General features: G+C 40.2%; 1 protein-coding gene across 1 annotated transcript in view; it reads left to right on the plus strand.

The window, feature by feature from the left end:
- Positions 1-220: 220 nt before the first annotated feature.
- The window catches only part of TRIO (trio Rho guanine nucleotide exchange factor), a gene marked incomplete at its 5' end in the record, with an annotated part of 27,093 nt that continues 14,209 nt past the window's right edge, over positions 221-13,104 (plus strand). Inside the window, 12 exons of the mRNA XM_010284098.1 lie at positions 221-316; positions 2,806-2,954; positions 3,235-3,301; positions 4,743-4,846; positions 5,473-5,542; positions 7,569-7,658; positions 8,290-8,382; positions 9,018-9,068; positions 9,287-9,364; positions 10,219-10,410; positions 11,389-11,566; positions 12,418-13,104. The exon at positions 12,418-13,104 is cut by the window's right edge and continues 113 nt beyond it. Of these exons, the coding sequence (XP_010282400.1) occupies positions 221-316; positions 2,806-2,954; positions 3,235-3,301; positions 4,743-4,846; positions 5,473-5,542; positions 7,569-7,658; positions 8,290-8,382; positions 9,018-9,068; positions 9,287-9,364; positions 10,219-10,410; positions 11,389-11,566; positions 12,418-13,104 (1,855 nt within the window). The remainder of the gene's footprint in view (positions 317-2,805; positions 2,955-3,234; positions 3,302-4,742; positions 4,847-5,472; positions 5,543-7,568; positions 7,659-8,289; positions 8,383-9,017; positions 9,069-9,286; positions 9,365-10,218; positions 10,411-11,388; positions 11,567-12,417) is intronic.

Raw genomic sequence — 13,104 nt, forward strand, 5'->3', positions numbered from 1 at the left:
TGAATGTAGGAACAGGAATATTTATCCCAGCATTTAACGTTTCTGGGGGTTACTTAAAATTTCCAATTCCAGTTGCCCAAGTTGGAAGGGATGATCTTAGTGTTATATTACACTGACAGTTGTTGTTGGGTACCTTTGACAGAGAAGTGAAAGAAGTGCCTTGATCTTTGTGCAAGTACCAGGCTAACTGGAATTCTCCTTCCTTTGTGTCATTGCACAGACATCTTCTCGATTGTTGGTGCGGCCGACCAGCTCCGAGACACCCAGTGCGGCAGAACTAGTCAGTGCAATTGAAGAACTCGTCAAAAGTAAAATGGTGAGGCTGACTGGCAGATGCAGGTGTTTAAAGAAGTTATGTCTTCAAGTCCCAACTTGCTATTCAAAAAAAAGCTACATGCATTTCACTTGTAAACTTGATGCCTGTTTCAAAAGGAATTTTCTGGGTTGATGTACAGGTTGTACATGGATGTACAGGTTCATGTACACCATCTTTTGTAAAAGCACTTACTGAATAGGTAAATGGCTATGTAGAGAAGCAAAAAACAATAACTAAGAGGCAGAGGAGACAATAGAAAAACTATGTCCTATTAGTAAAATGAAAATAACCTATTAGTAAAATGAATGCAAAGAGCAAGGGTCTTGGCCTGATAGACCTTTATGAGGTCCCTGAAGCTAGGTTTATAGCTAGTCTAGCGAGGTTCAAAAGTAAAGCCACACACAGAAACATTTATGCTATCTAGCTGCTTTTTTAGACAATGTGATAATGAATCACAGAATAGTTTGGGTTGGAAGGGCCCTTTAAAGGTCATCTAGTCCAACCACCCTGCAGTGAGCAGGGACATCAGCCAGATCAGGTTGCTCAGAGCCCCATACAACCTGACCTTGAATGTCTCCAGGGATGGGGCATCTGCCACCTGTCTGGGCAACCTGTGCCAGTGTTTCACCACTGGGAAAAATGTCTTCCTTAGATCCAGTCTGAATCTATCCTCTTTTAGTTTAAAACCATTACCCCTTGTCCTGTTGCAACAGGCCCTGCTAAACAGTCTGTCCCCATCTTTCTTATAAGCCCCTTTAAGTACTGGAAGGCTGCAATAAGGTCTCCTCAGAGCCTTCTCTTCTCCAGGTTGAATAACCCCTGAATATGAAGAAATAAGTAAAAGAGTAAAAGGATCATTTTGCATGTTAGTGTCTCCTTTCCTCCTTTTTAGTGTTGGCTAACAAATTAAGTAGGAGGAATTTGTGTCAGCTTTTTTAAGTGTCTGTGTTTTAAACTGTCTATGTTTCTGAAGATGCTCATTGACAAAGAATAGGATGTTTGGGTATTACAGGAAGGCCCTTCTTCATATTCAAAACTCAGCTTGAGCCAGTGCTGGAAGAACTGCTGTAGCTGACCCTGTTTGAGCAGGGAGATTGGCCTGTATGGTCTCAAGAGGTCCCTCAGCAATTCTGTGATTTTGTCAAAAAAAGTCTGGCTTTTGCAACATAGACTCTGTTGGGCTTAGTAGAAGTGCTGCTGTGAAAACTACAGTGAATCACAGCATGGCAGCCCCATGTTACCAGAGGTTGATATTTCCCAGGCTCATTCTAAATTTAAGCAGCTTAGAATTTCAGAATGAAAAATTTTAATTTCTATTTTATATTTCCTGACTCAGAAAGACTTACACTTCACTTAAATTACTACATGAAGTAATTTCTGCACTCTCTTAGAGTATTAACTTTGCTTTTTACTTCTCTTGCACCAGAAGGGCGAATAGGAAGTAATCCATGGGAAAATTCAACAGAGTCTTTTGTAAATGAAAGGTTTGATAGTCCATGTGTCTAGCAGTGGATATAACTTAATGATCCATGCATATAGTCCCTGGTGGAGATGTTCTCATTTCAGAGTTTTAGCCAAGGGTCAGGTTCCCCTGGTTTTTGGGCCAGTTGTATCATTATTGGGTTTTTACTTTTTGTATGGAAAGAAAAAAGATTACAGCCAAACCACACCCTGGTGAAGTAAATGTGTCTTGCATTAAAGGCTGCATCACGTGCAGGGAAAATGTGATACATAACTGTAGCTTGCTCCAACATTACGGGCTTGAATTAAAGAAGTCAAATAAATACTTCATAGAAGCTTGTTCGTATTACTTCTCCCATGGCTTCTCTATCTTTTATACAAACAGAAGCCTGTGGAGTCCATGCAAGGAAGATAGAGCCCCTGTCTCTTCTGCCAGATATCCTTTCCTAGGATCTGAACTGTCATAAAGCTCAAAAGCAACACTGACAGTGTAGAAGTCATCATTTTCTTCAATGAGTCAGTATTTTGGCTAGTTAATGAGATAAACAAAATGTCTGAGAAAGAATGCCACTTCTGTTGTCTTAAAAAATGTAACATCCAAAGAATCTCCTTTAAAGATGTCCTATTTATTATTTAAAGTAACTTGCATATGCCAGAACTCAAGTATGACAAATCTAATTTAATACTTGGCAATAAGCACACATCTCTGTAGCTTCCACCATAGAAGTACTTACATCCTGAGCAGGATAGTCTGATGTTTAGCCCTTGCTGCTCAAACCAACTGAAGTTCTTTCTTTTCCTGTGAAGGAGAGACCAATATACATCAAATGTGCTTCCATAAGGTTAGCTTATCTCTCCTGGAGAGCCAGGTTGTTGGCTGGTGTCCTGGAAGCTTGAAACCTCCTTTGCCAAGATACTTTACAATAATTGATCTCCCATAGGTTCCCATACATAGCTGCATGAAAAGGTATCTTGTGAATAAAGGGGAAATAAATCATTGTTGCTGTCTCTCTTGAACACCTTCTCAGGCCCTGGAGGACCGTCCAAGTTCCTTGTTGGTAGATCAAGGTGACAGCAGCAGTCCATCCTTCAACCCTTCAGATAACTCCCTTCTTTCCTCCTCATCACCCATAGATGAGATGGAAGAAAGAAAATCCAGCTCCTTAAAAAGACGACAGTAAGACCACTTTTTCACTCCATTTTTTACAATGTTTTGAAGAGAGAAATTAAATGTTTAAAAAAATGTCCGTTTTGAACTGTTGGTCTGAAAATGGGAGTACTTGTGTTACGTGTCAAGTATATAGTCACGTTATGCAAAGAAAAAATTTTTCTCAAACGTTAGTGGCAGTTTCAATTTCATGTAAAAAAACTTTAAAAAGTTGTATGCCATTAATCCTCTTTAAGAATCTTTTTATTTTTTAATGAAATATGTGTTCACCATTTTCCTTCCATTGTAGCTACGTCTTACAGGAATTAGTGGAGACAGAGCGAGATTATGTACGAGATCTGGGCTACGTAGTTGAGGTATGATGCTTTTCATTCTCTTGATTTACTTTTTTTACTTTATTTGAATGTGGTGCTGACCAGCTGTGTAGCTTGGACCTCACATTTTTTTTCAAAACAAAACACAGGAAGAAACTGAAAACGTGAATGTTTGCTTTCTGAGTTTTCCCTCCTGCAGGCTTTTAACATATTAGAGATACTGCATCAAATCTTATACCCTTTCTTCCCGTTATTGCGTGCACCTTATTGTTCTTCTGAGGAGTGTAGTTCTTTGTCATTTTTTACGATCACTACCTCTGGCCTAATGGTATGTTAGACTAGATGGTTTTATTTAGCACAACTGAATTACAAAAAGCATTGTAGCTCAGCATATAGAGCAACTATCCTGGATTTGAAAGACTTGCTGCCTCTCTTAGACTTCCTAGTTTCCCCTTGTGTAAAATGACATAACATCACGCATCTGCCTTCAGTCTTCAGCTACCAGCAAAATGCATTTGGAAGAGTAGAGAGAATGAGCATGACAGTGAATTTCAGCCTAACAAGATTCAATTCTTAAACTCAGTTTTAAAGGGAGGGAGGGAAAGAACGATTGGCATTGTGATAGTCGTCTTACAGTATTTAAAGGGTGCAGTAGAAGGTATGAACAGATGTATTCTTGTAACTAACAACATAATTCCTGGTGAAAATGCTAGACATCAAAACATAAACTTTGCAAACTAACACCAGACCTGGCTAATTAGGAGTAGAAGTATTAGGAAAAAATAGAAGGAATAGGGTTGCATGGATATTTACAAAACTTAAAAACACTCCCAGCTCTAACTATGTGATAGAATTGCACAGTGAGGTGGGTATATGTACACCAAAAAAAAGAAGACGGGACTATGGGAAAATGTAAAAGGAACCTTATTGCAGCCAGAATGCTTGCTAATAGAATTGATATTCAGCTTTTTTGGAGTTTGGTTTGCTCGTACCGCAGGTAGTAGTCCATGCAGTGCAGCCAACATGCAGTGCAGCTGCTTTCTTCCTCAGTGCACTTTGGTGTAGGGTTAGTGGGGATGACTGAAAAAAGAAACACTGAGCAAAGGAGCACAGAAGCCAGTTCAGTAGCTCTGAGATGTACTTGGTAGCAGCCCTACCTGGAAAAGCTTTGCAGCTGCTTCAGACAATAAAGAGAAGGGCTGTATAAGTTTTCTCTATGCTTTAGGCCTGTTCACACAGGCTAAATTAGCTAGAGTGAATTCATCTTCCTAGCGTTGGGCAGTGTTGTGTAGACAGCCTCAAGCCAGTTTGTGATATTTTGTGTCTGTGCTTTGTGTTATACTATGTTATAGAGCAGTGTTTGTGTCCCAAGCAAACTGTTGTCATGGGCGATTTGGAAAGCTGTTGGGAAAGGGGAGCTTAAAAGACAAACCACTTTTTTAAAGTTAAAATGTACACAGTGAATTTCTTTGGACTGTTGCAGGGTTATATGGCACTTATGAAGGAAGACGGTGTACCTGATGACATGAAAGGCAAAGACAAGATTGTGTTTGGAAATATTCACCAGATTTATGACTGGCACAGAGAGTACGTATTAACCTGAAAACCATCTGTTGGACAATTCTACCTTTAGATTCTGACTCTAAGAATTTTTTTTTTTTTTCTCAAATGCTGAGATGTAAGGTAAACACAGTTGATCTTGTGCTTTGAGTTGTAGATACTGTGGATTCAGCTTACAAATGTTGGCGTGAAGATTTGCTTTAAACAAGGATGCTTATATACAGCAAGTGCTTCAACTGAGAATCTATAGTATGGATAGTATTAGGTACAGAAGTTTGTCCATTGTTTGAGGCTTTGTTTTCAGAACTGTTTTTCAAAAAAAGAATTTGTTAGGAGTTAGCATAGCAATTATGAGCATCTCGGGCATTCAGACTAGGAAGGAGAAAATTTTCAATCAACATATGAAATTAAAGAATTTTATTAATGAACACCAGTATTTTTTTATCTTTGCATGGATTCAGTGTGTCCTTTTGGAAATCTATATTAAAATATTACACGGTTAACATTGTCATTTTGGACATACATTAATATCCTGATTAGGCTATTAGGGGACACAAAGTGGACCTTGCAGTAAAACCACTTTGCCTTGCAACTACCTGTTGCTATAGTGTGTGCCACCAGAAAAAAAAAGTACTTACTCTGTTTATGTTCAGCTTCTTTTTAGGAGAGTTGGAGAAGTGCCTTGAAGATCCAGAAAAGCTGGGATCCCTGTTTGTTAAGCATGTAAGTGCAAACATCTTTGTTGGCAAATCCCTATCGCTGCTACTGGCCGATGTTTGATTATTAAGGATTTATCTGTGGTACAGTATGGTTAAGAAAGTGCTGTAAAATATTCTTCACTGTAAGAGGTGGAGAGATAGCCTAGGTTTTGATCCCAATATCTTCCTGAGGAGAGGAAATACAAATAAGGGCCACATTTCTCAATTCAGTTCCAATTCTGTGCAAGGGAGTTGTCATTTCATGTGATACCTGCCTTCTAATCCCAGGTATCCATGCAGCACCATGGAACATAGGAGACAAAAACAGGAAAGAGGCTTATTCTTCTTTGCAGTTTCAGTGCATTCTAGTTTTGCATACTTTCCCGTTCTCAATCACACTAGTGGTTGAGATTCCACCCTTTTCACTTGGGAGAGGAATTGAGAGTGCCAGAAATTCATGATGTTTAATTTTAGTCCAACATAGTACCCTTTATAGCTTTATACAAGTCCCTGTTTTTCCACTTTTCATTTATTTATTGAAAGGAATGACCATATGTACATGTGGATATTATAACACTTCAGAAGGAAATCAGGTGAACTAGTCATCTGGAAACTAGGAATCAAAATTCAGGACCCATCAGACGTGCCACTAATCAGTGATTCTGGTGTGTTTTTGTGTAGAAATACAATTTAATACCTGTTACTGGTACTCCAAATCACGCAAAACAGCAGAAGGAAAACTTCCCTGCTAAATACGATCATTTGCACAAGCATGCAAAGACTGAAGACGGACTGGATTAAAGCAGATTTAATGGGTTTCAGATTTTCCCTGCAGTCTGTGTTTGAAGTCAATACCAGGGTAGCAAAAGAGCACAGAACCAAACATTAAAGGAACAGTAACACTGGAAGCCAGGACTAATTCCTGGACTAATGATGAGGAATGAGCTGTTTCATTTTTGAGGGATTATTTTTTTTAAAAAAAGGCTTGGAGGGAGGGGAGAATTCTGGCACTGGTAAAATGGGAAACCTGGAGGAAGTAACTCTCCCTGTTTCTGATTGCTGTTTTACTTTATCCTGGTATATCCTCAACTGAGTTGTCTTTGAAAGGCACCCTCACCACTCCAGATGGAAAGGCAAGCTGTGATGCTATGACACCATCCTCTAGCAAAACCCTGACTATCAGCTAGAACATGACGATTCAGTTCCTGCTCTTGATCTATGTTCTGTGTCCTTTTCAATCTCCATCTTATTTCTTCCTTTTTTGTTTTCCATTTGACTTCACTGGTCAGTACTCTCTAAGTCTCTGAGCAGCAAAGCCTCTAATGGCAAACCCATCCTAGCAAAATGATACAGAAAACTTTGGAGTAGGTAATAGACACATATGGTATGTCTGTGTTTCTTAACCAGCAAGGTCAGTAACCAAGAATGAATCTTAAAGGCTGAAGTTACACTCCTTCTCTTTTTCTTTGTTGCCTTGGTGTTAAAAGCACGTGCACAAAATACAGAATTGGAGCTAAAAAATACCAGCGCCACCATTTCCAGGCTACGTCACCTACGTCCCCACTCAAATTCCAGTAGGACAGCTAATACTAAATAGAAGAGTTTAGAGGTTTCTCCTAACTACTCTGTACAGCTAAACAGGAGGAGGTCATTATTCTAATATATTCCAATAATAATCGGATTATTAAAATTAAATAAAAAGTATGATATTTCAAAGGCTCTTGCTAAAAGAAAAAGATAACCATTTTCATACTTAGCTTTATTGTGGGACCTGCTGAGCTATCGTCTCTAAACATCTGTTGTTCAGGAGTATTTATAACTGTGGCAATTTTTTGACTTGTGTTGCCTTTCTAAAATCATGATATTCCCAAATAAATGTGTTTTCAGATCTGTAATTTCTGCATATGTAGCTGCTTCTTTTCCTCAGAAGGACCTTTTTAAGTTCATACTTTTGAACAGCTGTACTTCTTAAAATAATAACTCCATTTCAATCTGGCACGTTTTTTTCTTGATGATGATCTATCTGTCATTGTGTATCTTTGTTCTTCTAGGAGAGAAGGTTGCACATGTACATAGTTTACTGCCAAAACAAACCAAAGTCTGAGCACATTGTCTCAGAATACATTGATACGTTTTTTGAGGTAAGTGCCTGATAGAAGATATATGCAAGGTGAAGGGTGTGTACAAATCATAAGCATTATCAGATCTGTTGACCAAAACAAAAACAAACAAAAAGGCAGCAGATAACGTTGTTACTGTTTTAAATTATAATTTCTTCCCATTTCTCTTCTGATTTCTTACGTCTGATACAGGCTCCTAGATATATATTACTCTCTAGGGGAAGAAAACTAAAGTTTAGCTATAAGATATTAATTAATCATTAGAGTCTCATCCTTACTAGCCCTAGCCCAGGCGGTTAATAGTGCATATTATATGAAGTGGCAGTTTTGGATGAGCGAAGATCACTGTCGAAAATAGACTATATACAACCTGTGACTGAAAAATTACACTTCACTATACATTGTTTTCAAAAAAGGATACAAAGATGCTTGGAGAGGGGAATATTTTCAAAACAAAGCTGATACAGATAAGGGGAAGGACTCCAGCTTTTGCTAACTGAAGATTAGATTCTGCTCTGATAGTCATATAGCCATATATCACTATCATATCTGATATATCTGATAGTGATATATCCTGCTGTGTTTTTAACTCAACAAAAGAAAGTTGTTTCTAACTGCATGAACAAAAAAATGTTTGTTTTACATCCCTAAGGATCTAAAGCAACGCCTAGGCCACAGACTTCAGCTCACGGACTTGCTAATAAAACCTGTGCAGAGAATTATGAAATACCAGCTGTTACTAAAGGTAAAGCGATGTTGAGATGAATGATTTAATCTATGTGTTAGTGGATATGTTTTCTTTTTTAAATATTGCTGATGCTTTTCCACCCTCCTCCCAAACAGAACCCAGATTTGTAAGCAGTGTCACATGATTATTTTCTGAGCATATTCAGATAGTTACAAAAATTGCGATAAATAGATTCTGCCCAAGCTTGCTTTTTCTTTTAATGGTTAAAGACCAAATGAGCTCAAGTCAGTGACATGGAAATGTTTAGAATTTGTACCAATGTCACATGAAGAGGAGAGGGATCTCCCAAGTGTTTTCAGATGTAAACGTGATATGAGTTGTTGGGACTCATCCCAACTTTTCCATCCACATCTGCAACCATTTTAATATCATGTAAATGTTTACTGAAGAGCAACCCTTTGTATCACAGAGGTCATTGCCTTAATACATGTACTTGTATGAGCTAAATCAAAACAGTGAATAAATCTTAAAAAATAAAAGGGAGAAAGCACTGCAACAAGAAGCTTTAAAAAGGAAATTTTTCTGTGTGTCTTCTGCAGTCTGTCATTCTCTGGCAGAGGATAGCAAATTCAGATTTTCTAAGATTTCCTTTAGCTGATTAATGAGAAAATAACTTTCTTTTTCTTTTTCAGGACTTCCTTAAATATTCTAAGAAAGCTAATCTTGACACAACAGAACTAGAGGTACTTGAGACATTTTCTCTTGGTGATTTGAATGCTCTTTAGTCTGAACTTCTGTTGTTTTGACAGTCACTTTCCTTTTCTGATCATCTTGAGACTGTGATTATAAGTGTTTGCCTTTCACATTTCTGTTCTAAAGCTATCATAGCAAATGAAACAAAATTTTATGCTGCTAACTCATATGGAAAATAAAGGTTTGACTTTTTATTTGTCTTGAACAGAGAGCTGTAGAGGTCATGTGTATAGTACCAAAACGGTGTAATGACATGATGAATGTTGGCCGCCTGCAAGGATTTGATGTAAGTTGGCTGAGGTTTTGCTTGAGAGTTTTTGTCAGGTTCTCTAGAAATTAACCATTAATGTTATAGGGAGAAATGAGGTGGAGTGCTCCCTTGCTATCTGGTTAGCTGGTGCAAAAATTAGTGAATGAAAAATCAAGTCTTAGCCCTGCCAAGGACTTTTTCCTGGGAAACTTTACATGTTCTGTCAGTCACACTAGGTAAGTCCTTCTGCAAAATCTAGGAAGCACTGGTGTTATTACAGTTCCCTTATTGACTAATGACTTGTAAAATAGTGAAGTAATCAGTTATCAGCAGATGAGCAGACCTGACTTCTGTAGTGTAGACATAGGAGGAGTTGCTGAGGTCAGTAAAGTACCTGAGGCAACTTTAGCCCTTCTTGTTTTGCTAAGTCTAGAAGAGATGGAAATTGGCTGTTGAAGCAGTACGCATCAGCCAGGCCATAGTCACATGTGCTACTTGCAAAGGCCTTTCTGCTCTGTGCTGCAGGTGTGAACGTGAATTACTTCCCTTTTCAGCAGCTTGGAAGTCTTTGCAAGAATACATGAGTTACTGTGGGAGTTACTGAGAACAGACAGTTGAAAGCCTTAGTGTTACAAGCCCCAAACTGCAGTATGAGTTGAAAAGAGTGGATTTTGGGTTGTTTTTTTTTTTTTTTCTTGATGATGTTTGTTTTTTTGAGAAAGGGCACAAGAATGTCCTGTGTATAGAGGATCAATGAATATATAATGGTCAGTGACAGTCAGAAATTGGGAACTATACAAAGCTATTTTGGCATGAGCATCTGCTCAAAAAGGTTGATTGGGGAAAGAAAGAAATTCACTAAATGTGTTTCTGCTTGCCTCTGTGTCTAGGGTAAAATTGTAGCCCAGGGTAAACTCCTGCTCCAGGACACATTCTTGGTTACAGACCAGGACACGGGACTTCTGCCACGATGCAAGGAGAGACGGGTCTTCCTATTTGAGCAGATTGTCATTTTCAGTGAGCTGCTAGATAAAAAGAAAGGTTTCTCCATGCCCGGATTCTTGTTTAAAAACAGTATCAAGGTAACTGTTGTGCGTGAGTCTCTGCGTCCCCTGCACAAACTCTGCTAAGGTAACAGTTTCTGACTTAGTGTGGAGTCACTAGTGACATATCTAGATGTGCAATCATAAAGCCCAGAGAGGTGTCAGTCATTTCCTGAAATTACTTCCTACCGAAGTTTTGCTCACTCTGATGATAAATGGAAATCTTTGGATCCCAGTACTCTGATGCTTCCCGTGTGAAATATACCAAAACAGGTGTTCTTGTGCCAAGGTGAACAAGCATTCACAAAGGAGTTTAGTTTTCAGCTCTGTGCTGTGTGTACATGCACCATATTGCAAAGTCATTGCAAATAAAGATAACTCTTCACATATCCCTTCTTTTGAGTTTCAGCTGAAATCAGTCTGAATATGTAGGTAACATTTGCAAGTAGTGCCACCTTCTTAGACGTGTCGGCTTTTCCTCAAACAAAAAGGGTTTACCCCCACTTCAAGCTTGCCCTGAAACAAAAACTGATGATATTAGGGCCCACCAGCCTTCCTCGCGAAGGGTTTTGGGTGGATCCTGCTTCCCTTAATCCACCTCTGTGCTCTGCCTGCCAGCTGAGCATCCTGTTCAGCACTGGCTGGACAGCCTGTTCCAAGGCATTGCTGGATCTGCAGCAGAAGCCTTGGGCTTCTACCCAGTGTGGGCCAGTGGTAGGGCTCCATAGCAGGCTTAGCATTTTAAGTAACTTGAAGGGAAAGTGAGGGATGATGGAGAACACTGGGCCATACTGACCAGCTGGAGGTTGTTCAGGCACAGTGTGTCAGTAAGCTGTACACTAATCCGTAGTTTGCTGTAATCCTTCATTTCATGGTGGTATTTTACTGAAGGAAAGAATGGTCATCATTTGAAGGTCTGACTCTGAGCTCCTAAGTAAGAGATTTTAGAGGTATGTTTCTCATAAAATACATCAAGTAAATTCTCTCTTTTTTTTTTTTTTTTTTTTTTTCATGAAGGTGAGTTGCCTTTCCCTGGAGGAAAATGTGGACAGCGATCCCTGTAAATTTGCACTAACGTCAAGAACGGGCGATGTCACGGAGACCTTTATTTTACATTCTGCCAGTCCAGGAGTCCGCCAGTTATGGATCCATGAAATTAACCAAATTTTGGAAAACCAGCGCAACTTTTTAAATGGTAAATTATTTCCTTTCACTGAAAGCTCATAATTGACTGACTTCTCTCTCATCTGTTGTTTCTTGGCTTTAAAGGTTTTACAAGTTTCCTTTTTCCTGAGCTAATACAGAACAGTTGGGGGATATGTGCCATATTTCTGCTTCAGAACAGATGCTAGCATTTATTGTAAGAGTGGTAGTCTGAATTTACATGGTGTTCTCTTGGTGAAATTTTCCAAATGTTTTGTAGGAGTGAGTCGAGATTGGCACCACCCGTTGAGGTGGAGAGCTTGTGTACTCCTTTTAAGCAAACACAAGCCTTTAAAGGCTAAACCCAAGTGGAATCTTAAGCATCTATTCTGAATATGTTTTGCTTGTGTTTGTTTGGTGGCCATTGTTGTCACATCTTACTGTGGTAACGACATTCAGATTGTGCAGGAGGAAAGTAGATGGTAGTGTCTACTGTGACAGTAAAAGGTTCTTGCTCTATTTTTGCATCCATCAGTTGTTGCCCCAAAATCTGCCCCAGATTTTTTTTAAGAGAGTTGTAATGGATGGAACAACGAGCTGAGAATTCGGAGTCACGCCTGTTTTTTTCCCAGCTTGGCTGCTGACTGACAATGTGATCCTAGAGGAAAACATTTCTCCCTGGTTTCAGATTTTTCATCTTTAACAGAGGTACCTATAGCAGGTTATGAAGCTGTGATATAGAAAAGTGACTTGAGATCTCTGGCATGACCGGCATTGCTGAGGGAACTTATCTTATTTGAACAGCACTCCCCTTTTGCCAATAAACGTGTGTCTCTCAAACTGTTCCTGTTCCCTTTCCTGCCCTCCTTTCCCTGACCGCCTCCCCTCCTGCCCCCATTGCAGCCTTGACGTCCCCAATCGAGTACCAGAGGAACCACAGCAGTGGTGGAGGTGGCAGCGGGAGCAGCAGCGGCCCCAGCAGCTGTAGTGGCATCCCCAGCTCCAGCCGTAGCCGGCCATCCCGGATCCCCCAGCCTGTCAGACACCATTCCCCAGTCCTGGTCTCCTCTGCAGCCTCGGCCCAAGCAGAGGCAGACAAGATGTCAGGTATGTCCATTCACAATCTCTCCCTGCCACACTACAACACCTCCTTAGAAACTGGCCTGAGCCAGCCAGACAGGCACCCTCCCAATGCAGAACCGGACGGTCCTCAGAGAGAAGCTGAGCAGATTCCCAAGATGAAAGTTATTGAAAGTCCAAGGAAGACAGCGGGAAACATTTCTGGCTCAGCTGATGGAGCCCAGAAAGACTCACGTGGAAGCTCAGAGGACGGTCGATCAAGAAACAGCATAGGATCACTGACGCTTGGGAAGCCAAGGCCAGGAGCCATCTCACCAATGAACTCTCCTCTCTCCACGACTTTCCCTTCTCCTTTTGGCAAAGAAACCTTTCCACCCAGCAGCCCCCTGCAGAAGGGCTCCTTTTGGAGCTCCATCCCAGCATCCCCTGCCAGCCGCCCTGGCTCCTTCACTTTCCCTGGGGACAATGACTCCCTCCAGCGGCAGGGGCACCGCCCCTCTTCCCCCAGCC

This window comes from Phaethon lepturus, unplaced genomic scaffold (assembly GCF_000687285.1).
Source record: "Phaethon lepturus isolate BGI_N335 unplaced genomic scaffold, ASM68728v1 scaffold21210, whole genome shotgun sequence".
Lineage (NCBI taxonomy): Eukaryota > Metazoa > Chordata > Aves > Phaethontiformes > Phaethontidae > Phaethon > Phaethon lepturus.